The following is a 25,715-nucleotide window of genomic DNA, read 5'->3' on the forward strand; positions in this document are numbered from 1 at the left end:
CTTTTTCAGGATTGCTTTAGCTGTTCAGGGGTCTTTTAGGTCTCTGTACAAATTTTAAGATATTTTGTTCTATATCTGCAAAAAATGCCCTTTGGTAGTTTGGTAGGTTGAATCTGTAGACTTCCTACATAGTATAGTCATTTTGACAATATTGATTTTTCCAATCCAAGAACGTGGTATGTCTTTCCATCTGTCATCAATTTCTTCAGCATCTTGGAGTACAGGTCTGCCGCCTCCTTACGTAGGTTTATTCCTAGGTGTTTTGTTCCTAATATTTCCTTTCAATCAGTCCTATTAATATAGAAATAGAGTCGATCAGTGAGTGGTTAAAAATACAGTCGGAAACCAGAAGAATCAGTTCAGATCCTGGTTCTTCCACTTGATTTACATAATCTCTCTGGATGTTACTTTAGTTTTTTCAGCTGCAAAATAATTTTTAAAGTTGTTTCTAAAAGGAAGAGGTGAGAAAACCTTTTTTCTCTCCGAAGTTATTGATGTGGTGTATGAAAGATGCTGTGGTTTAAGTGTTGAGCATAAAAGGAATTTGAATTCATTTTCTTGGCCTGGGCTTACTTTGTCCCTTTTGAAAGTATCATTGTGATTGCGTTTGAGATTTTTCTGCCAAGCCAGCTATTTACAGTTCTTGGAATTAATGTGACAGCAATAGTTACCACACACCTAATGCCTCCTTTGCATAGCCCCAGCGACTTTCAGCTGAGAGGGAGATGGAGCTGTTGTCCTGGTCTTGGATTTAGATCTTGCACCACTAGTGAAAGAGAGTGCTAAGTTGATTTTTTTTTTTCATAATTTTATTTATTTATGGCTGTAGGGCTTCCCTTGTGGCTCAGATGGTAAAGAATCTGCCTTCAATGTAGGAGACCTGGGTTCGATCCCTGGGTTGGGAAGATTCCCTGGAGGAGGACATGGCAACCCACTCCACTATTGCCTGGAGAATCCCACAGAGGAGTCCGTGGGGTCGCACAGAGTCGGACACGACTGAGCAGCTAAGCGCACGTTGGTGGCTGTGCTGGGTCTTGTTGCTGTGTGGACTTTTCTCTAGTTGCAGCAAGCAGGGGCTGCTCTCTGGTTGCTGTGTGTGGGCTTCTCATTACAGGGGCTTCTCTCGTTGCAGAGCACAGGCTCCAGAGCGTGCGGGCTTCAGTAGCTGCAGTTCCCACGCTCTGGATCACAGGTTCAGTAGTTGTGCCTCACCGGCTTGGTTGCTGCGCAGCATGTGGGATCTTACCGGACCAGGAATCGAACCCATATCTCTTCCATTGACAGGTGGATTCTTTACCACTGAACTACCAGGAAAGCCTCCAAGTTTATTTAAATCAATATAAATCAATATGTTCATCCATTTACTTATGGAAGACTACAAAGTAGTATCTTACCAGGAAGTAACGCTGGTTAGTAGTTGACTGTAATATTTAGACATATAATAACTAAAGCTAAATATAATTTTTCCTTGATTAGAAATTACTTAACTGGCAAAGGGAAAGGGAGGAAGCATTTATTCAGCCTGGCACTATGCTTGCTATGTTATGCAGTTTCTTTCCTTAAAGGGAGTTGGTACTAGAAGCTTCCAAGATTTGGAAATAACCTTTGAAAACAGAGTCTGCATTTGAGCTACCTGATATTGTAAAGACTTGTTTAAGAAGTCTATAGGATATAAGCTCCAGTTTTAGATATCAGTGGAGACACATGTTTAACATAGGCAGAGTAATTTGCTCAGGATGACTGAGTTTATCCTTTTATTTTATTTTAAAGAAAATGGTTTTCAAGAGAAAAACTGAAGAAGTGAAACATGTTCCTTTTCACGCTGGGTTACATAGTCCAACCAAAGTAAAATATTTTTAAAAGTAACCTTCCAAATAGCAAAAATAAGACTTTGGACAGATGGTAAACTGAAAGATAGATAGTAAAGTTCAATTCTTAGACAAAAAATATTAAAGAGATATTATGTGAAATACCCATAATGTAATGTTTTGGTAGTATAGATTAGAAGGCGGTAGGTAGTATTTCTTCATATTTTATCCTGACTTATGTCCCATAACTCCTAATGCTGAAAACTAACTGAAACCATTCTGGGGGCTATATGTTCTGTTTGCTGCTAAGTCACTTCAGTCGTGTCCGACTCTGTGCGACCCCATAGACGGCAGCCCACCAGGCTCCCCCGTCCCTGGGATTCTCCAGGCAAGAACACTGGAGTGGGTTGCCATTTCCTTTTCCAGTGCATGAAAGTGAAAAGTGAAAGTGAAGTCGCTCAGTTGTGTCCGACCCTCAGCAACCCCATGGACTGCAGCCTTCCAGGCTCCTCCGTCCATGGGATTTTCCAGGCAAGAGTACTGGAGTGGAGTGCCATTGCCTTCTCTGATATGTTCTGTTTGGGGGACCCTAAACTGGGAAAACCCTCATCTGCTTTGACATTATGACCTTTAAGAAGAAGTGGGGAAGGGGGAAGAAGTTCTTCAATTTCAAATTCTTCCAACCCATTATAATTAATTGGAAAGTATGAGTCTGAGGAATAGCAGTACTTTTATTTTTCCCAGGAAGGTAGATTGTGTCAGCATAACTAGGAAATCTAAGAAGATTAGGAGCTGTTTAATGGGGTATAATGTGACTTATGGGATCAACTCTGAACATCACTCATTGATGTCCTTTATTTTGGAAGATTTCATATACTGAAAATGTTATTTTTGAAGATGTAGACTCAAACTTCTTTGGTTGATTATAAGTTATATTAAAAAGCTCATCAGCTAAATTGAAAGTTGTATTGCTGTGTAAGCAGGTGTGAAGTGAAAAAAAGTGTGAAGTGTTAGTTACTCAGTCGTGTCCCAACTCTTTGAGACCCCATGGACTGTATGTAGCCTGCTAGGTTCCTCTGTCCATGGGATTTCTCCAGGCAGGAATACTGGAATGGGTAGCCATTCCCTCTTCTAGAGGATCTTCCAGAGATCGAACCTGGGCCTCCCACATTGTAGGCAAGTTCTTTTCCATCTGAGCCATCAGGAGGCCTTGTAAGCAGGTTTTAGATACTTGCTATATTTTTTGAAGCCTAAGTTCTGAGTAGTTAGCACTAATGGCCATTGAAGACAAAATGTCTGCTCCTTTTTGTATTCCTTACTTTGTACATTGAGGTTATCTTTTTTGTTTGTTTGCCTTTTAACCAGTCCTGAGACTTCAGAAAATTTGTAGCTTGTAGAACACTGTTCTGATTGATAAACTGTCTGGAAGGGATGTCTGGAATGCAGTTGTATAGCTGTAAAATCTGTTTAGCAATAGTTAATAAATGTAACTAAATTTGACTCTGTTTTGTAAAAGTGATTTAAGGTTATTGGTGTATAGTGGTTGTCAGTACATAGGTGGTTGTGATGCTCCTTCTGGTCCGTCTTCCTCCCTTTTTAGGCTTTCAGTTTCCTTTAAAGAATTAAGTCTAATGATGCCGTCACAACCCACTGATCCATCATATTCATTTTACTTCTCTCCTTAGCATAAAATGTATTATAAGAAGTTGAGGAGTAAAAAAATAACCAATTATCTACTATAGTTTCTGCAATATTAACTACACATACATATTTATTTTCTCTCTCTCTCTCTCTCTTTCATGCCAAGCTGTAGATTTTTACTGAAAATATCCTAAAAATGGCTTCATTCTAACCAATTGCCCAAAAGGACAGCTAACACAGTAAGGTTCATTTGTAAAGTTCAAGAAAATCAGAACACGGGTTCTCTCTAAATTGCCTTTATGCTTTTTGTCACCCTTAAAAGTAAAGATTTATGTTTAAAAAATAGAGAAGAGTGCTGATTTCTTATATTACCATCTGTGTTCTCTCTGAGGCAAAGATCAAGACCTTTTAAGAGTTAGTTTTTTGTGGTTTTTTTTTTGTTTTTTTTTTTTAGCAATGCTAACCTTTTTTGTTGTTAAATTCACATTTGACCCTATACTTGCTATAGCTTTGCTGTGAGAAAATTCTTTAGAAGTGAGCTTGGAGGTTGAACTTAAATACCATGCTTCTTGTATTTTAGATGATGTTTAATTCAAAATGGATAGCTGTGTTGTCTTTAAAATTCAATATCACCTCATAAGAGATAACCACTTTCCTAATATGTATAACTGCAAAAGTTTACTGATTTGTAAGTAACTTGGCTGGTTTTCCTATTCTTATCTTTGAAATTATTAGGTTGAATCAGAAGAAATTGCCTTTGTAAGCTCAAAAATAGTCAAACATTGGCACCTTCTTGGTTCTGCCTAGTAGTTTTTGTTGAATAAACAGACCACTTAATTTCTGGGTTTCTCTGTGACCGCCATTTCTAATTTAGTTCACTTCTTTCTCTGGCGCTGGTCTTGATTCTTCCCCTGAGTCTTTATTCTCTGCTCACCACGGATGATTGGAGTTTGCTGTTGCAGATGAGTTTATTGGAAGAACTACTCTCTGCTTGTCTCATCCTTGCCCTGCGTCTTCTTAGGCTCCCTCGCCCGTTCATCCCTGTCCCATTCATTTGCTAGTAAGTGCCATTTAAAAAGTAAGGTACGGATGCGTGTGTGCATGCATGCTCAGTCGCTTCAGTCGTGTCTGACTCTTTGCAGCCCTTTGGAGTAGCCCACCAGGCTGCTCCATCCACGGGATTCTTCAGGCAAGAATACTGGAGTGGGTTGTCAAGCCCTTCTCCAGGGGATCTTCCTGACCAAGGGATCAAACCCGCATCTCCTGCACTGCAGACAGATTCCTTACTACTGAGCCACTAGGGAAGCCCAAAATATAAATATTGTTACCCAATAAAGGGATAAACACTTTAGAGTTTGAAACAGACATAATTTCTGGCTGTGGTGTGAAAGCTAAAGCACTGAACTGGAATCAGAAAACCTTGATCTTCCTCCTACTTAATGAAAGGCCTTGGAGAAAATAGTTTAACATCTATGGGCCTATTTTGCTGTGTATAAAGTATAAATACAGTTGACCTGCGTGCAGTGCAGATATGAACTGCCCAGATCCACTTATATGTGGATATTTTTCAGTAATAAATACTACAGTACTACATGGTCCCTACTTGGTTGAATCTGTGGATTCAGAGACACCTCCAGCTACTGAGTCTTGACTATAAATTATATGCGGATTAATCCCTGTCTTATTAATGGTCAACTGTAGTACATATTTTTACCATAGCCTCCTAAAGTAAGATTGAGCTGTTAGTTGCTAATTATAGTAATTCTTTCCTTATTTGGGCATGACTAAGATGGGAATACCAGACCACCTGACCTGCCTCTTGAGAAACCTATATGCAGGTCAGGAAGCAACAGTTAGAACTGGACATGGAACAACAGACTGGTTCCAAGTAGGAAAAGGAGTACGTCAAGGCTGTATATTGTCACCCTGCTTATTTAACTTATGCAGAGCACATCATGAGAAATGTTGGGCTGGAAGAAGCACAAGCTGGAATCAAGATTGCTGGGAGAAATATCAATAACTTCAGATATGCAGATGACACCACCCTTATGGCAGAAAGTGAAGAGGAACTCAAAAGCCTCTTGATGAAAGTGAAAGAGGAGAGTGGAAAAGTTGGCTTAAAGCTCAACATTCAGAAAACGAAGATCATGGCATCCGGTCCCATCACTCCATGGGAAATAGATGGGGAAACAGTGTCAGACTTTATTTTGGGGGGCTCCAAAATCACTGCACATGGTGATTGCAGCCATGAAATTAAAAGATGCTTACTCCTTGGAAGAAAAGTTATGACCAACCCAGATAGCATATTGAAAAGCAGAAATATTACTTTGCCAACAAAGGTCTGTCTAGTCAACGCTATGGTTTTTCTAGTGGTCATTATGGATGTGAGAGTTGGACTGTGAAGAAAGCTGAGCACCGAAGAGTTGGTGCTTTTGAACTGTGGTATTGGAGAAGACTCTTGAGAGTCCCTTGGACTGCAAGGAGATCCAACCAGTCTGTTCTAAAGGAGATCAGTCCTGGGTGTTCTTTGGAAGGACTGATACTGAAGCTGAAGCTCCAGTACTTTGGCCACCTCATGCAAAGAGTTGACTCATTGGAAAAGACTCTGATGCTGGGAGGGATTGGGGGCAGGAGGAGAAGGGGACGACAGAGGATGAGATGGCTGGATGGCATCACCGACTCAATGGACATGAGTTTGAGTGACCTCCGGGAGTTGGTGATGGATAGGGAGGCCTGGCATGCTGCAATTCATGGGGTCGCAGAGTCGGACACGACTGAGCAACTGAACTTATAAATATTGGAGTGCATATCTTTTCAAATTAGACTTTTCATCTTTTCCAGATATATGCCCATATAAGTGATATCACATAATATTTGTGTCTTTCTGACTTGTTTCACTAAGCATAATATCCTCTAGGTCCATCCCTGTTGCCACGAATGGCATGACTCCGTTCTTTCTGTGACTGAGTGATACTCCGCTGTGTGGGTGCATATGTATGTATATTCCGCAGCTTCTTAATTCAGTCATCTGTGGGTGGACACTTACGTTGCTTCCGTGTCTTGGCTGTTGAAAATAGTGCTGATACGAACATTGGGTGCATATATTGTTTCAAATTAGTCTCTCCTTTTTTTCCAGATTCCCAGGAGTGGGGTAGTCAGATGATATGGTAGTTATATTTTTACTTTTTTAAGGAACCTCCATGCTTTGCCTAGTGGCTGTGTCACTTTACGTTCCCACCAGCAGTGTACTGGTTGGGTTGCCTTTTATCCATATCCTCTATTTAGGAGAGAATTCTTTTAAATCTGAACTTTATAACTCCCAAAATGAAAGTTGGTAATCTCAACTCTGATGTTCATTAACGTGTAAATAGGTAAACAAATTGTGGTGTATCTTTGGTGGGGAATACTATTCTGCAATAAGAAGGATATATAAGTTGGTAATTTTAACTGCCTATTCCAAGTATCTTCCAGTTATGCATGTGAGTGGTAGTTTAGATGTATTTTCTTCTAGGACTCTTCTTGTCAGGGAACAGATGACAGTGAATGGAGAGACTGAACTGTCCACTTCCTTTCATTACAGAAAACATGCCTAGAATGATATAGCAATAAGTGGAAGTGGTGAGGTCTAAATCTCTTGGCATTTCTTCTTTTCCTTGATAATTTTTCTAACAGAAGGTAATTTGTGGTAAGAGAAAGGTAGCAAGTTGTAAAATAATACAGGAAAAATTAAAGTATATGGAACTTAGCATGTGTCAGTTTCTTTAAAAATCTTTAATAAGATACCATTTATACACAGTAAAATTCACTAAAGTGTAATTCCATGAGTTTTAACAAATGTTTGCGGTCATGTAACCATAGCTAAAGTACAGAATATTTTCATCACCCTTGAAAAGACCCCTCATACCCCTCTTCCGTCAATCATCTCTCCATTCCCTGGCAACCACTAATCTGTTCTGTCACTATAATTATGTCTTTTTAAGAGTTTCCTGTAATTGGATTCATAAGAGTGTATCGTTTGTGTCTAGCTTATTTCATTTAACACAATACTCTGCAGCTCATCATCATTTTTGTATGTGTCGGTTATTTTTATCTCTCTTCATCATGTCTCCTCTGTTTTTCTGAATGGATGGAGCATTTTTATGATAGCATTTTTCATCCTTGTCTGCTAATACTCTGTCATCCCTGGCCTGTTTCTCTTGATAGACCTTTCTCCTAGTTGCTGGGTCATATTGTCCTGTTTCTTTGAATGCCTAAATTCTTTTACTACACATGACATTGTGAATTTCACATTGTTAGGGACTGCATTTTGTTATATTCATTTAGGTGATAATGTTGGACTTTGTTCTTGGAATCAGTTGGATCCTCTCAGGACTTGCTGATAAGGAGTGTTTGGGTGGGCCAGAGCAGCTTTTAGTCTAGGGCTAATTTAGCTCCACTGCCGGTGTGATTCTAAGGTCTTTCTGTTTCAGTTAGTGAAAATAGAAATTATTCCCAGCTCCGTAGGAGTGCTGGGAATTGCTTAATCTGCTTCTTTCTGGTGGATCTCCCCAGCCTCTCATGGTTTCTTCTCCTATATGTGCAGGTCAGCCCTTTGCCAAAGGCTCTTCTGCAGGCCCCAAAGCTCTCTTAGTGCACTTTCTTCCTCTCCTTTTGTGCTGCCCAGTAAATTCTAGCCACCTTAGCCTCCTCAGCTTCAAAATCTGTTGTCTTCAGTGGACAAGACTAGGTCCCCGCTTCCGGAGCAGCCTGGGAGCTGTCTCTAGGTGCTATGGAGGCAATTGCAAGACTCACTTCTGGTTTCCTTTCTCTCCAGGAGGATAATTGTGCACTGCCTGTGGCCCAGTGTCTGAAAACCATTCTTTAATATACCCTGTCTAGCTTTCTGTTGTTTACAAGCAGTTCAGTAAATCCAGTTACAAGCAGTACAGTAAATCCAGCTCCTGGTACTCTTATCACACCTGGAACTGGAAGTCTCTTATTCTAAATGTAGAGTAAGCGTGTGTTGGTATTTCTAGGGGGAAAACTAGAGTATGTCTCTCATCAGTTATCAACATAAATGTAACATACTTTAATGTCTGCTTTAATATTTGTAAGATGTATGTTGTAACTTAAGTGATGTTCTTCAGTGTTCACGCTAATCTAATCTACGCTTGTGTTAGCTTCTCTGGTCAACTTAAAATTATTTACATAAAGAGTATTAATTTGGGGTTATTTGTAGCAAACTTACCTAGAGTAGTCTCCACATCAGTGATGGGTATGTTAGTGTTTTGAGTCTAAGAACATTTGTTAATCATCTGTATTTCCAGTTGACTGATTTATCCTTGAGCTGTATGATTATATTTTTTAAATATGAATCTGCTGGATTTCTCATATATGTGAAGAAATTACCGCAACCTTCCTTATTTGTGAGTAGATTTTGAAAACTATTGAACAGTTCTTAGCCCTTACAAGCTGATCTTTTGAGTTTGTGTCTTGCTGTCTATAACAGAACGATTGTTCTGGGACATCTGTTCATAGATTGATGTCCCATAAAGTCAAAACCAGGTCAGATATCTAGTCAGTTAGCACTTAGAAAAATGTATGCCTTAATCCATTTGTGTTTAGGAGAGATGAACAAAGTAGGGTTAAAAATATGATTTTTACGTTACATCGGTATGCTGCTGCTGTTTGATAGGAGTCTTAGGAAAATGGTAATACAAACTCAAAACTCAAGAAGAAAATGTGGGACTCTGAATGGCTCTCTCTCTGATCTTATGTGTAAAATCATTTGCAGCAAGGTTTTTGGAATGAATATTGAAGTTGAGAGACCTTAATTCTAGTCAGCTGTGCCACTCATTATCATATGACTGTGAGCCAGTCACAACCTTGTGAGTCTCCTAATATAAATATATGTATTTATATATCATATATTGTATAAACATTTATATAAATGAAATGATGGTAAGTATCTTACCTACTGTGAAGGGTGGCAGGGTGTGAAATGAGGTGGCGTCGGTGACCATGCTGGAGGATGCTTGCGTGCCTCTGGTAGTAGTGGAAATACTACTCATAAACTTTATTTTGTACATTACTGTGAAATCTACACGCAGCACTTACCATGACAGAATTTACCAAAGCAAGATATATTTGTGTCTTTTTATATTCCATACAGTTTACTGTACAAAAATTATTTTGTTTCCCTCCCCATGATTTTCCAGGCAAAGAGTGTATTCAGCAGTTAGCCGAAAACGTCCGGTATTTCAGGAGACGTCTGAAAAGCATGGGCTTCATCATCTATGGGAATGAAGATTCTCCAGTGGTGCCTCTGATGCTCTACATGCCAGCCAAAATCGGGTACCTTTTTTTTTTTTTTTTTTAAATTTTAGCTGTGTGCGTGGGCTTTCCCTTGTGGCAGCAAGCAGGAACTACTCTCTGGTTGTGGTCCATCGGCTTTTCACCACAGTGGGTCCTCTTGTTGCGGAGCAAGGGTTCTAGAGTATGCAGGCTTCAGCAGTTGTGGCACATGGGCTCCGTGGTTTTGGCTCGCAGGCCCCAGAGCTCAGGCTCCGTAGTTGGGTTGCACGGGCTTACCTGCTCTGCTGCATGTGGGATCTCCCTGGACCAGGGATCGAACTCATGTCCCCTGTATTGGCAGGTAGATTCTTAACCATTAAGTCTCCAAAATTGGTTACTTTTTTGCAGATGACAGATGAGCCTCTTATTAGACTTAAGCTCTCCCATGATGTGAGACCAGGGCTACATGTTCTGTTAGGTAAAATGTCTTGGTCACATTATGTTAACCTTCATTTACTGGATGTGCCATAGAGTAAACAGTGGATTCCGGTTTGTAAAATGCATTAACTTGTTAGTCTTTCATTAAACAAACATTTGAGTTAAATGTACTCTTCTAGGGGCTTAAAGATAGATCAGTTAACAAACCACAGAAATAAAAATCTCTGTCCTTGTGGAGTTTATGCTCTACTGGGGCATGAGTCAGACAAACAGAATAAATAAGGAAATTTGTAATATGTATGTTGAAAGGTTTTAAGTGCCATGGGAAAAAACAGTAGGATAGGGGGTGAGAGAGATTGCCTTGTGGGTGGGCAGATTACAGAATTAAATGGGATGGTCACCCCTGGGTGAGCCTCAGTGGGAAGGGAAGATGATATATGAGCTGGAACTCATAGCTGAGCAAGTTAGCCACTTGGAGAATGAAGCTTCTGTCCAAAGGCCATAATACACACAGTTATAGTTAGCCAGTGGAAGACTGGCAGGAGGTGAGTGAGCTGAACTGCAGTGCCCAAGGGGAGCAGTGAGCCGTGAGGTCAGCCGTGCACAGGCACAGTTACCAGATGTGCACAGTGCACCAGCCCCTTTGGCTTGTGCCAGGCATGAATAATGGGAATCTTTGCCCTGAAGTAGTTTTCGGTGTATTTGAGAAGCACAGACGTATAACAAAACCAAGATATATTTGAAAAGCCGATATGAAGTGGATAAAGGAAATCATCTGCTTAGTCAGTAAAAAAAGCACGTCTTTTCAGAGTTGTGAGTTTGACTAGGTCTTAAATATAAATTTGAGTAAGGATCATTTCTCAGGTTTAAGTGAACTCATCAGAGGAGCAAGTTTTTTCTTCACCTTTGAATGTCCAGTGCCCACATAGCTCCTGGCACTCAGCAAATGTTTATTAAAGTGAATTATTATAGGAAAGTGAAAGTGAAGTTGCTCAGTTGTGTCCGACTCTTTGTGACCCCATGGACTGTAGCGGTCCATGGGATTTTCCAGGCAAGAGTGCTGGAGTGGGTTGCCATTTCCTTCTCCAGGGGATCTTCCCGACCCAGGAATCGACCCTGGGTCTCCCACATTCCAGGCAGACACTTTACCATCTGAGCCACCAGGGGAGCCCAGAACTATTATAGGAGGGGAAATTAAATCAGGAAACCTGGGAGTATGGTGGTCTGGGTGGTCATCTGAAGGTGGGATGTGCTGGCCCCACACACACCTAAGGAAACCCTGAATGCCAGTGACAGCTCAGCACCTAAATCGATCCAGAAAATGCATGGAAGGCTAATGCTTGGTCTTTCTACCAGCAGAAAAACGTCCATATTATAGCAGATCCTCCACATCCTTAATCTTAAAAATTTTTTTATACTGCCAAGCCTAACATTTCAAGGACCAGGCTTAAACTCAAGTTCATTTTGAAACCTCTGAGCCACTGTTACATGTCAGGGACACCTTAAAGCTACAACTGCAAATTACTTTGACAAGCCTTATTTAAAATTGGTCTCTGCCAACACTTATCCTTTCACCTTTCTGAAGGAAACCATTTGGGAGAAGACTACTTTAGGATTGAATAGAGTCTTTGTAAACTGTCAGTTTTAACTTTCACAGAAGTTAGAAGAAATTCCTAATAGAAATCTCTGGTGCCTTTAAGAGTTTAAATCACTCAGGACGGCAAGAGCTTTGTACTGTGTGCTTCATTATCCGTCCTGGTTTCTTGTTTTCCCTTTGCAGCGCCTTTGGGCGGGAGATGCTGAAGAGAAATATTGGTGTAGTTGTGGTAGGATTTCCTGCCACCCCAATCATTGAGTCAAGAGCCAGATTTTGCCTGTCTGCAGCTCATACCAGAGAAATGCTGGATACTGTAAGTAGACACTTTCACTTTGATAAGCTGCTGCTGCTGCTCCTGCTGCTGCTAAGTCACTTCAGTCGTGTCCGACTCTGTGCGACCCCAGAGACGGCAGCCCACCAGGCTCCCCTGTCCCTGGGACTCTCCAGGCAAGAACACTGGAGTGGGTTGCCATTTCCTTCTCCAGTGCATGAAAGTGAAAAGTGAAAGTGAAGTTGCTCAGTCGTGTCCAACTCGCAGCGACCCCATGGACTGCAGCCTTCCAGGCTCCTTCATCCATGGGATTTTCCAGGCAAGAGTACTGGAGTGGTTCGCCAGTGCCTTCTCCGTCACTTTGATATAAATATATCTTATACTAAGAAGGCCTGTGTATCAGGTGAAATCAATCATCTGTTGGTCCTCGTGGTCATTGAGCACCTGAGATAGATAGTCACTGATAGAGGAGGGAACACATGGTGCTGTTTAATACTGGCTGTTAACAAAAAATTGCAAAGCTGTTAGCATCACCCACCAGATCCTGTGTGATCAGGGCTCTTGGGAAATTTCTGGCTTCATCTTGTTCCACTCTCTCCCTCATTATAGTCTCTACAACTCTTTATTCTCTTTCTATTCTAGCTTTCTCTTGTAAGCTTTCCCACCTGTTTTTCTGTGTGTGGAAGTTTCTCTCTTGACCCTTCTCTCCCCTTTGTCTGGCTGACTGTTACTCATTCGTCACATCTCCACATAGACTTGCTCAAGGGTTTTCCCAAACCTTCTTGCTAGATGTTTCTGAAAATCCTAAGACTCTTGTCTAGAAAATTCTTTACACCTGTAGTTATTTAATGGCAGTCTTTTCCATTAGATAAGTCTTAAGCAGGAGCTAAGTCTATTATTTTCATTCTGTGTGCCAAGCATATCATAGGAACTCATAATTATTACTGACTGTAACAATTTATGGTCTCTTAATATGTTCTCGTCTCTTGGTATTTCTTTAATATGCTATTACCTCACATACAAGACTTCAGACTTTTTAAAGCATTAACGTGTTCCTATGTTGGGTGCATTTAGTTCAGTTCAGTTTAGTTCAGTCGCTCAGTCATGTCCGATTCTCTGCGATTCCATAGACTGCAGCACACCAGGCCTCCTGTCCATCACTAACTCCAGGAGTCTACTCAAAACTCATGTCCATTGAGTTGATAATGCCATCCATCGATCTCATCCTCTGCCGTCCCCTTCTCCCCACTTCAATCTTCCCCAGCATTACAGTCTTTTCCCGTGAGCTACTTCTTTGCATCAGGTGGCTCAAGTATTAGAGTTTCAGCTTCAGCATCAGTCCTTCCAATGAATATTCAGGACTGATTTCCTTTAGGATGGACTGGTTGGATCTCCTTGCAGTCCAAGGGACTCTCAAGTGTCTTCTCCAACACCACAGTTCAAAAGCATCAATTCTTCAGCATTCAGCTTTCTTTATAGTCCAACTCTCACATCCATACATGGCTACTGGAAAAACCACAGCTTTGACTAGACGGACCTTTGTTGGCAGTGTCTCTGCTTTTAAATATGCTGTCTAGATTGGTCATAACTTTTCTTCCAAGGAGGAAGTGTCTTTTAATTTTATGGTTGAAGTCACCCATCTGCAGTGATTTTGGAGCCCCCCAAAATAAAGTCTGTCACTGTTTCCATTGTTTCCCCATCTATTTCCCATGAAGTGATGGGGCCAGATGCTGTGATCTTAGTTTTCTGAATGTTGAGCTTTAAGCCAACTTTTTCACTCTCCTCTTTCACTTTCATCAAGAGACTTTTTAGTTCCTCTTCACTTTCTGCCATAAGGGTGGTGTCATCTGCATATCTGAGGTTATTGATATTTCTCCCAGCAATCTTGACTCCACTTTGTGCTTCATTCAGCCAAGCATTTCTCATGATGTACTGCATATAAGTTAAATAAGCAGGGTGACAATAAACAGCTTTGACGTACTCCTTTCCGGACTTGGAACTAACTGTTGCTTCCTGACCTGCATACAGATTTCTCAAGGGGCAGGTCAAGTGGTCTGGTATTCCCATCTCTTTAAGAATTTTCCACAATTTGTTGTGATCCACACAGTCAAAGCGTTGCATCATCTTCTTTGATTGATCCCTTGATCATTATATAGTATCCTTCTTTGTCTCTAGTAACAGTCTTTATTTTAAAGTCTGTTTTGTCTGACACGAGTACTGCTTCAGCTTTCTTTTGAATTCCATTTACATGGATACCGTTTTCTATCCCCTCACTTTCAGTCTATATGTATTCCAGATCTGCAGTGGGTCTCTTACAGGCAGCATATATATGGACCTTGTTTTTGTATCCATTCAGCCAGTCTGTCTTTTGGTTGAAGCATTTAACCCATTTATGTTTAAAGTAATTACCTATATGTATGTTCTTATTGCCGTTTTGTTAACTGTATGTTTGCCTTTACCAGTGAGCTTTCCCATTTGTAGTTTTCTTGTTTCTAATTGTGTTTCTCTTGTTTCTAATGTTTACTATTGTTGTAAAGCTGGTTTAATGGTGCTGAATTCTCTCATCCTCTGCTTGTTTGTGAGGCTTTTGATTTCTCCATCAAATCTGAATGAGAGCCTCACTGGGTAGAGTATTCTTGGTTGTAGGATTTTTGCTCTCATCGCTTTAAATATATCATGCCTTTCCCTTTTGACCTGCATAGTTTCTGCTTAAACAATCAACTGGTAACCTTATGGGGATTCCCTTTTCCCTTGCTGCTTTTAATAGTTTATCTTTGTCTTTAATTTTTGTTTGTTTGATTAACATGTGTCTTGGTGTGTTGCTCCTTGGGTTTATGCTATATGGGACTCTGCACTTCCTGGACTTGGGTGGCTGTTTCCTTTCCTATGTTAGGGAAGTTTTCCGCTGTTATCTCCCTATGTTTTCCTAGGCCTTTCTCTCTCTCTCTCTCTCCTCCTTCTGGGACTCCTGTTATGTGAATGTTGGTATGTTTGATGTCCTAAAGGTCTCTAACACCGTCTGCTTTTCTTTTAACTTTTTTCCTCATTCTGTTCCACTCCAGTGATTTCCACCATTTTGTCTTCAAGTCACTTATCTGTTCTCCTTATTGATGTATTCTGTTGATTCCTTCTAGTAGAATCACTAATAATAAAAATATTCCTTCTGTTTTTCATTTCAGTTATTGTGCTGTTGAACTCTGTTGTTTATACTTTCTAGCTCTTTGTTACACATTTCTTGTACCTTCTTGGTGTGTGCCTCCATTTTTTTCTTTTTCCCCTGAGATCTTGGGTCATCTTTATTATCATTACTGTGAATACTTTTTCAGGTAGATTCTTGTCTCCACCTCATTGATTTGTCTTCTGGGGTTTTATCTTGATCCTTTGTCTGAAAATATATTCCTCTGCTATCTCATTTTGTCTTAACTTTCTGTGTTTGCCGTCTCTATTACGCAGGCTGCAGGGTTGAAGTTCCTCATCCTTCTCGTATCTGGCCCCTGGTGGCTGAGGCTGGTCTAGAGGCTTGTGCAGGCTTCCTGGTGGGAGGGATTGGCGCCTGCCCACTGGTGGGTAGAGCTGGGTCTTGTCCCTCTAGTGGGCAGGGCCGTATGAGGGGGAGTGTTTAGAGGCAGCTGTGGGCTCCGGAAGTCTTTAGGCAGCCTGTCTGGTGATGAGTGGGCCTGCGTTCCGCGGTGTTGGCTGTTTGGGCTGCCGCATCCAAACACTAGGTGCACAGGCTGTGAGGTGGGGCAGGGTCTTGGTGTCAGAGCATCAGTCTCCAGACTCTAATGAGTATTCCCCCATACCTCCACCGCCAGTGTGAGCCACAGCCACCCCTGCCCTCCCTTGGGGACCCTTCCAAGACCAGCATGTAGGTCTGGCCCAGGCTTCTATGTCACGGCTTTTCCCCAGGGTCCTGGTGCATACAAGACATTGCGTGCATCTTCCAAAATGGAGTTTCTGTTTCCCCCAGTCCTGTGGAGGACTGTAATCAAGCCCCACTGGCCTTCAAAGCCAGATGCTGCTCCTCCCATTGCCAGACCCCCCCACCCCAAGCTGGGATGCCTGACACTGGGCTCAGAACTCTCCTTCCTATAGGAGAAACTCTGCAGTGTAATTATTTTCCAGTCAGTGGGTTGCCCACCCATTGGGTATGAGATTTGAGTGTGTTGTGAATGTGCCCTTCCTGCCATCTTGTTGTGGATCCTTCTTTGTCTTTGGATGTAGAGTCTCTTTTATGATAGGTTCCAGTCTTTTTTGTCAGTGGTTGTTCAGCAGGTGGTTGTGATTTAGAGAGAGGGTGAACTCAAGTCCCTCTACTCCACTGTCCTGTCTCCAGCCTCTCTAAGATTTCAGACTTCTAAGAAAACACAAAAGGATTTCAGACTTTAAATAAATACTACTTTCTAAGAGTTTATAGAGCTCTAGAATGTGATATTTGCATAAAATTGGTTGATAGAAAAAAAATTAGGTGATAGAAATATCAGAATATTAATTCATTGGAGAGCTACTAATCTTAATATTATGAATGCATGTTTTCAAAAGCTTAATTTTAAAAAACAGCTTAATTGACATTTTAATTTTCTTAACTGCTACAGATTTTGATTTTTTTGTCCCTGTTTCTTCATAGCAAATCTACAAATATGGTATATTCTAATCATCTGACACTTAAATTGGATTCAATTTATTGATACTGTATCTTTCTTCTTTATTTTTATTATACCTTTTGAGATTTTTCCGATAGATTTTCCCTTCACTCAAAAATTTTACTAATGAATTTCTTCTTTGATTATTTTTTAACCCAATGATAACAGCTTCTCTTCCATCCTGTTTGGGTATTTAAGAGTTTCAACACACTTTTTAAAAAATAACTATCATTAATAGCAATGACTAAAGTTATTCATTATGTCTTCTAAAAGTTTTTACTCCTGGTAACTAAACACATTCATGAAATAACTTAGCTGTAATCAGGTATCTTGGTAGATTTCTATTGCCAATAGTGTATTTACCAGTTGACAGTTCTGATCTTTTTCTCATAATATCCACTTGAAGGGTTATTTGACTTTGCCTTCCATATAGGTTTTTTAAGCATAAAGTATTTTTTTTTGAAACTGCAGGTTTGTTAAAGTCATTTTGTCTTAATGATTTTTTATGGAAGTAAACAACATTATGAGATATAAATGAAGTTTTATTTATTAATAGGCCCTGAGACATGATTCTATATATAGGAAATGCACTATAATTCACACTAAAAAACTAACCTGCTATAGCTAATAAATATATTCAGCAAAGTTGCAGAGTAAAAAACACAAAAATTAGTGTATTTCTATACACTGGCAGTGAACACATGAAAAGGAGATTAATATTTCATTTATGATAGCATTCAAAAGGATAAAATACCTGGAAATAAATTTAACCAGGGAGGTGGAAGACTTACATATTAAGCTGTCAAACAATGCTGGAAGAAATGAAGAAGACTTACATAAATGTAAAGATAGCCCATATCCATGGACTGGAAGATTTAAGTTTATTAAAATATCAGTTCAGCAAGGTCTGTAGACCCACTGCCGTCCCTGTCAAAATGATAGTGGCTATTTTTGCAGGAATAGGAAAGCTGATCCTTAAATTCGTATGGAACCGTAGGAGGCCCCAGATCAGCAAAACAATATTGAGAAGGAAAATAGAAGTTGGAGATTTCCCGATTGCAAACCTTACTGCAGTGCTACAGTGACTGGAACAGTGGAGTACTGGCATGAAGATAGGCTTTTAGGCCAATGGAGTGGAGTCGAGAGCCAGGAAATAAACCCTAGCATCTGCGGCTAATTGATTTTCAACACGGAAGCCCAAGACTGGTTAATGGAGAAGGTGCAGTCTCTTCAATTAATGGTACTGAACAGCTGGATAACCACATACCAGAGAATGAAGTTATACCCTTACAGCATGGCTGAGCCTTGAAAACAGCATGCAAAGTGAAAGAAGACGCAGAAGACCATCCATACGCAGTGTCTAAGCCAGGCACATCCCCGGCCAGAAAACAGATTGTGGTTGTCAGGGCCTAGGGAAAGGAGGAATGAGGATTTGAGTATGGAGTTTATTTTTTGAAGTGATAATGTTTTAAAATTAGATAGTGATGAAAGTTGTACAACTCTGAATATACCCAGAAGCAGTGAATTATGAACTTCTAAGAGGTGAATTTTGTGAATTACATCTCAGTAAAGCTATTATTTTTAGAAAGGAGAAGAGCAAAATTGTCAGCTCAGGGATGTGCAGCTATTCTAGAATATTCTCATTCAAAGGCCATATCCAACCCTATAATTAACATGTTTTTTCCCTAAGAACTCATCTTACCTTGTCATCCAGAAGTTCAGTGTAGACTATTTGTTAACAAACTGTGATACTTGTAATGGTTCCTTATTCCTAATCTAACCAGGTAACCTCACAACATGGCCAGCAGTTTGTAGTTACAGTTTTCTCTTTTATGTCAGTGAAACCTGTCCATCTGAGATATTTGTTATAGTATCAGTCTACATCCCTTTGGGCTGCAGTGGCTTTCTTGCTCATTTTCTTTTTTAATTGATGAACAATATCATGTTCTTCTGAATATCCTTTACTTTGTGATTTAGTAAGTCACGTATTGTTTTAAATTAGTAAGTCCTATATCAGAGGTTGGGAGAATAAATGGTTTAAGAGATTCTCACAGCTAAAATTCAATCTTAAATTATTTCCATATGGAACTTTTAATTAAACCTCTCCTCAAGGTTTACCACTGTTCTGATAGCATATTGAAGTCCAACTCTTACTTGCTTTTTATATTTTTCACATTTGGAGTGAAGAGTATTTTTCTTATGTTAGAGTAAATATGCAATACTTTTTATTAGTGTCCCCCTCCCCAAACACTGATTTCTTAAAGGCTAAACTTAAGAACAGTTGAATGTATCTATTAACTAATAATCAACTGATTTTCTTTTCTGAGCTAGATGGTATACATTTTCCTGTGTAATTATAACCCTGAGTGGACAGATGATTTGTGTGATGTGATAGAGATTTGGAGAGCCACAGTCAGGCAGCCGGGCTTCTACCTTTTCTTAGTCTAATGAGGTGGTGTCCCAGATAGAGCCATTCTCACCAAAGCCGAGCCTATTAGACACATCCCCAGATGCCTGTGGAGTGAATGCCAGTGCTGGAGAGCTGCCTGGAGCTAAAAATGCGGTCTGTGACCTGGGCCAGGTGCTTTTATTAGAAAGCCTTAGAATCTAGGATTTCAGAATTTTGGCTGTCTTCGATGGATTGCTCTGAGAAATTCTGATCACATATGTCACACATCCCTTTCTTGCATTGTGGTTCTCTATTCTGACTCTCTGTGTGCTGGCTTTTTGGAAAGTTAACTGTGTGAACTATGATTTGTATACTTTGCTGTATGTATGTATACTTCAACCAGGAGTTGGGTTTTGTTTGTTTTTAAGTATATATAGGAAACCATACACAGATTATGAGGTAAGACTAGTGTAGCAATCAGGAAGAGGTTTTTCACTTCATCACTTGTCTTAGTGTTTTAATTTTTATAAGAAACATATGATCTTTGAAAAATAAAAGAGCAGACCTTACAGACAAAGTTATACTGAGAGTTTTGATGGAAAGACAAGATAGTCTGTCCATGTTAGGATTTGGGGGTGTAAAATCAAACCTGAGTTTAAATGCTGACTCTGTTCTTTCTTTTTTCTTACCGAGTCTGCACAGCAGTGCATTTGGGGACTTTCTTCATCTCTCATCTAGGAAGCATCCCAATGCTAGCTTCTTCCCACTTTTCTGGTAGTGTGACACCAGAAAGAACACGTACTGGAGGATAAAAGGAGAGGTGACAAGTTGTAGCCATCCTGTCCAATTCAGGGCACACACTTCTTCTTATAGCAAGCATGTCATATGTTGATTAATTATACCCTTCATCCTGAATCCCTGCTTGTCACAGCCTGTTCTTCATGGTCAGCCTGATGTCCTTGCTCAAAAACCAGCTCTTTCCACTTCCAGACTCTAGTCTGCTCAGAGTAAATGCACCGGGTACGGTCCCACCACAGGATAACCGTGCCATGATTGTTTTTAGAAAGACAAAGCAGCAATGTGCCTTCCTCCTCCCGGCTGTGACTCACTCCTGCTCTGTCTTGTGTAGTAACTCCTGCTCTGTTTTGTGTACCAGGCTTTAAAGGAGATAGGTGAAGTCGGGGACCTGCTGCATCTGAAGTACTCCCGCCGTCGGTCAGTGCCCCTCCTGGACAGGCCCTTTGATGAGATGACATATGAGGAAACGGAAGACTGAGCCTTTTTGGTGCTCCGCTGCAGGAACTCTCTCGCTCACCCAGGAGCTGCGTGTGGCCTCTCTCAGCCAGCGGCAGGAACCACACTTGCGTGGCCATCTCACACGCAAGACATTTCCTCAGCTACTGACGGCGGCCGCCTCCACTCAGCGGCGTTTTGTAAATAGTGAGAAACTGCTGCACATCCTTCCTTCGCTACATTTCACCTTTAAAAAAAAAAAAAAGAGGGTGACTCACTTTGCTTTTTTTGTCTATTAAAAAAAAATGTTTTATTTTATAACTATTCTACTTGTGAAATCACGCTGACCCTAGCCCGTCTCTGGCTGACCACGCAGGCTGTTTTGCTCTTGCAGCCCCTCCCACTCCTGAGCCCGGCCAGAGCTCCTACCGTCCCTGGCCCTCCTTCCTGGGGAGCAGGTGCCTCCCACTCACCTCCAGTCAAGGTCTCAGAGGCTGCCAGCCTTGGAATCCCTACTGAGCCAGTCATGACACAATCCACCAGTGTTTTAAAGGTGACTGAAGTCTAGCCGTGTGAGAAAGGCAGTCAAGACTAACATTGCTGAAACTGCCCCCCTCCGCTTGGAATTCTCTCTGGCCAGGAGCCTCTGAGGCCTGGTCTTTGTCCGTTTTGTTCTGGCCACCAGAGGATAATTCACCATCAAATGTTTCTCCATAATGGTCACCCTCTGAAGGTTATGTCCAGTTTCTGGGTGTTTCCCAAGCTGCAATCTGGCACTCCCGCTCCCTCTTTAAGACACGGAGATTGCAGCCACGTACCACCCTGGTCAGACCTCGGTGCTGAAGCTGATGCCCAAGCTCTCTGCTCTGTGTGCAGAGTGGCCCCTCGGTGATCCTTCTTCCTGCCAGCACGAGAGGGCAGGGGCAGTGTGGAAAGAGGTGGTGGCTCCTCGTATCCACAGAATGTCTGGGTTGGTTATTACTGCTTTCTACTTTTCAAAATTATGACAGCCTCTGCCTGGGTCTGGGTCCAGATTAGGATTGAAACTGATGAAGGAAAATGTGGGTGAACCCCCCGGAAGGCTCAGAAAGCATTTGTCAGTCCCCTGAGTTTGTTAGCTCACCCTTTCTAGAGGATGGCCTATGTAAGTAGCACTCTCTGAGTGATGTTGCTCTTTCGTCCTCAGTGGCCTAGTGCAGTTCTCAGCTGCCATCTGGGCCTCAGGGGCTCCGTCTCCTTCCGTTACCTCCTTGTTTCTCCCTGAGAAATTCTGAACACACTTTCGCTAACCTGAGATCCTCTTTTGACTCTGTTTTCATACCAGGCAAGGGAACATCTTTCAGTGAGCTTTATACTGCTTGACCAAAGAACAAATCCGAAAATCACCATGTTAAAGTTCTTACTTTTTTTTCCATTGACCAAAGCTTAAGTGAAGAGAACTTTGGACTTTTTTGTACCCAGGATCAGCTGCCTTTTAGTAGCCATCAAGTATTACAGGGGAAGGAGTGGAAACAGAATGGAAGAACTTTGTGTGAAAGCAGTTTTGTACATTTTTGAAATCACTCCTTTTATCGGCAGAAAAAATTCTCAGTCCCAGTTCTCTCTAGACATCTTGTCATCAGATGTGGTATTTTGTGCTGATACGTTTAGTGGAGGGCATAAACGATGCTATTGCTGGTGAAGTTTTGTTTTCATGTCTTAAGTTACCTTAGGTCACTCTCAGCATCTGAGAACCTTAAGCCCTTTAAATAGTCTGAGGTTTTATTATACTTTTTTAAAGAATTAAAAAAAAAAAAAGAACCAGGTAGAGATGCAGACACCTCATTTAGCATGTACAAGTTGGAGTGAAAAAGACTGTGGTAAACTAAGTAATTAGTCATGTAAAATAAAATACATTACTAACAATCCCTGCACATCTAGGTCCTCACCATAGAACCCCATTAGAATACCAGAGAGCTTTTGCTGGTGTAGAGTTTGCAAAAGTCACAAACTTTAAGCAATGAACTTAATGGCCAGTCTTTTATTTTGACTTGCATGAAGTCTCTGCAACTTAAAATGTCAGTTATATGGGCATTTAAATATATATATATATATATATATATATATATATATCACTTTGCTATGCAGTTATTTCAGGATAAATGCAGTTAAGTTATAGGTTTATTTTTAAGTGAAAAAACTGTGATCTCACCAAGCACTCTACTTTCTAGAGGACAAAACATTATGCACACTGATTGTCTCTTCCTGAAACTGTAATGTAAATCTAGGGTCCAGTCATATCACACACACCATTATTTAACCACGTACTTGGGAAAATACAAGTGTATATAAATGAAGTCATTGGGAATGAGTAGAAACAAACCCAAAACAAATAAGCGTTGTTTAGTACATGGTTTAACACAGCCTGCTTCAGGAATCTGATGGGATTCAAACAGGTATCTGCTAACCATTCCTACCAAAGCTGATCCATCAGAGTTAGTTGATAGAGGTGTGCCTAAACCTTACTACTTTTCCTCATCCCTCTTTTCATGTAGCATTGTCTTCACCCATTTCAGGTTTATATGACTGTTTTGTGCAGATCGCATCAGAAACCAGGAAGTGTATAACTAGGGGACATCAAAATCAGATCCAAAGAATGGATCAAGTGGCAGTGTCAGATTCTCCTCCCATCTTTATTAAAAGCTTTGGCCTAGAATCTGGTGTGTGTTTCGGAACAAGTAAATGTTGAAAGGGAAGGTTCAGGGTTAAGGTCTTTGGAGCACCAAGCTTTTCACTTTGCCTTTTTTTGCTTTAAAAAACATTCTGGTCTCCGGAGCCCAGAGTACTGCTTGCTCGTTTGAAGAACTCGGCACCTTTAGTCTTTTCATCACTGTCTTAAACTTTGGTGATAGGGTATTTCAGTTGGTCAAACAGGCTTCTTCCTTATGTGGTCATTGAAGGTGAACAGAAGTAAGGGACACAGCTTCTGAAGGCTGTGTGTTTGCCTGGTGCCTTTTCAGAAGCCAAAGCTGTGTTTATTCCCTCTCACCTCCCTTTCCAAATTGATGAGGATCTCTAGCAACTTGTCATACTGGGTTAGGCAGCAGCACAGAACTGCTAGTCATGTGAAGAAAGAGAATTCGGGTTCTTCTTTGGTATGAATTTGTGGCAAAACTACCTTCAGAAGGTTGAATATAATTGACTGTTGCCCAGTTTTCTCTTTTTTGGGCCACTCTGCATGGCATGCAGAAGTCTAGTTCCGCAGTCAGGGATCAAACCCACGCCTCCTGCAGTGGAAGCGTGGAGTCTTAACCACTGGACTGCCAGGAAAGTCCCTCCTGGTTCTTGTGTAATAATACAAAGAGTTGCTGTGACCGCATTCCCAGGATGTCTCTCTTGATATTCTAGGTAAGCCAGAATAGGTTTTAATCTCTCCTTGCTATAACCTGTGTGGTTAGAAAAGACGAAAGAGTTCTTTTTCTCTGTCCACTGTCAGGAACGTCAAGAATTGTTGAGCACTTCACACAGGTAAAATCAGTGTAGCCCCAAGGGGTAACGAAGGGGGAGTTATGAAAATCACAGGATTCGTCTTGGCCATTGAGCAGCTGTCTGCTTCAATGCACCCTCAGCCTGTAGATTGATATGCTGCTACCTGCCTAACATGGAAGCTCAGTGCCCAGTAGGCATCTTAATCCGTGAAACCAGTTAATCAAAATATCTTCCATTCTCTCCTCAGCATTACCTCCATGAAACATGGTGTTCAGACTCCTAGCCAGTTGCCATGTGCCCAGATAGCTAAGTTAGACAGCTGGCTTCCTGCCTTATCGTACAGAAGAACTGTCAGGACTTGCCAGTGATCCCTTTGCTCTTAATGTGTAAAAATGTCATTGCCCCTTTAGTCATTTCCAGTACTTCTAAGCACCTTTTCCTATAGATTGAGCCTTTTCTAGGGAGGAGACTGAAGGGGCTAGCCCAAGCCCTCATTGGAAATGTTTTTCTAGTCTCTGCTGAGTCTGGAATTGTCACATTCCCAGTCATTCTTGGGAAGGACTTGGGGGAGCTGTGGTCAAGGTCTTGTTTACTACGGAGTACACATGATAAATGGCCTTATAAACTGAAATTCTTTGTGGTATGATGAGTTTATTCAACTGACCGTAAAGAATTCAGTGGTTATCTTAAACTGCCATTACTATGTTTTTAATGAAGCATACCCAAAGCTCTGTTCTGGAGCAGTTGTGGGAAAGTTGAATGAAAGGTAAAAGTTAGTTCAGCACCTTGGTATTGTGCCAGGCATCCTGTCTTGTTGCTGTCTGCATGGATAGTGGATCCTCCCATAGACGAGGAGCCTGGAGCCCACTCAGTGTCTGCTTTTTCCACCACAGTTCCGGAGTTCCTTGTGCACAGTTTTGTCGCTTGGACCAGGTCTTCTAAGAAGTGTGGGACATATCCCCTGGCTAGGGTGGAATGTCTTCACCCTTAGCATTAGGTCTTGTTCCCTCAGTTGTTAAGGGTTGGAACAGTAAAACGCATCCTCAGTGGTTCTTCAGAGGAGACTAGTGAGGTCACCAAGTCAGCCAGCATGCAGACGCAGTCTTAATGATCCCTCTCTGGACAAAGGCAGCTACCATTAAGAGAAGGGGGAAAGATAAATGAAGAATAGAGACGTAGCTTGTGGGGAGCTGAGCTCTTTATTTTGTTGGCCTATATATTTTTCATTCCTGAAAAACTGGAATTTGCAAGAGGTGCTGTGATAACCCTTCTCCAGCCCTGTAATGCTCATATAATCTGAGAAAGAGAAGGGAAATATATAAATTACGTTTTTTAAGATTTAGTATTGTGTTATAATGTCACCCTGTCTCCCTTCTTTGCAGAATGATTTTTTTGTTTTGTTTTTAATTTGTTGGATGATGGCTGAGCTATAAATAATGGCTTGGGGGAGGTGTATCCATTCTGAGAGTGTATGTTAAGAGCTGAAGGGGAACTACTTGAGATAACTTAAGAATCATCCCATGCAAATACATTGTTTTGCTCCAATAAAATACTCGAAAAGCTGTATCTGCCTTTATTCATTCAGCCAATAAATACTGAGTACTGTTTCCACACCAGGCACTGCGTGGTGTGTCCCTCAGTTGCGTCTGGCTCTTTGCAGCTCCATAGACTGCAGCCCACCAAGTTCCTCTGTCCGTGGGATTTCCCAGGCAAGAGTACTAGAGTGGTTGCCATTCCCTTCTCCAGGGGATCTTCCTGACCCAGGGATCTAACCCACATCGCCTGCACTGGCAGGCAGATTCTTTACCACTGAGCCACTTGGGAAGCCCGAGAAGAATTCATACAGGGAGTCAAAAAGGTGGGGGAGACTTTTGGGTTCACAGTAGCTGGAACAGTAACAGAACAAGCTAAGATTTTAACAACATAACTCACCCCCTCTTCCCACCTTGTACTT

The 25,715-nt window shown here is 41.2% G+C and overlaps 1 protein-coding gene across 1 annotated transcript in view; it reads left to right on the forward strand.

Annotated features, from left to right (window-relative positions):
* SPTLC2 (serine palmitoyltransferase long chain base subunit 2) overlaps positions 1–25,325 on the forward strand; it is a 103,736-nt gene extending 78,411 nt beyond the window's left edge. The window contains exons 10-12 of the mRNA XM_040226000.1: positions 9,647–9,782; positions 11,941–12,070; positions 20,217–25,325. Of these exons, the coding sequence (XP_040081934.1) occupies positions 9,647–9,782; positions 11,941–12,070; positions 20,217–20,336 (386 nt within the window). The 3' untranslated portion in view covers positions 20,337–25,325. The remainder of the gene's footprint in view (positions 1–9,646; positions 9,783–11,940; positions 12,071–20,216) is intronic.
* Positions 25,326–25,715: the final 390 nt, after the last annotated feature.

Source organism: Oryx dammah, unplaced genomic scaffold (assembly GCF_014754425.2).
Source record: "Oryx dammah isolate SB20612 unplaced genomic scaffold, SCBI_Odam_1.1 HiC_scaffold_26, whole genome shotgun sequence".
NCBI classification, from domain to species: Eukaryota; Metazoa; Chordata; class Mammalia; order Artiodactyla; family Bovidae; genus Oryx; species Oryx dammah.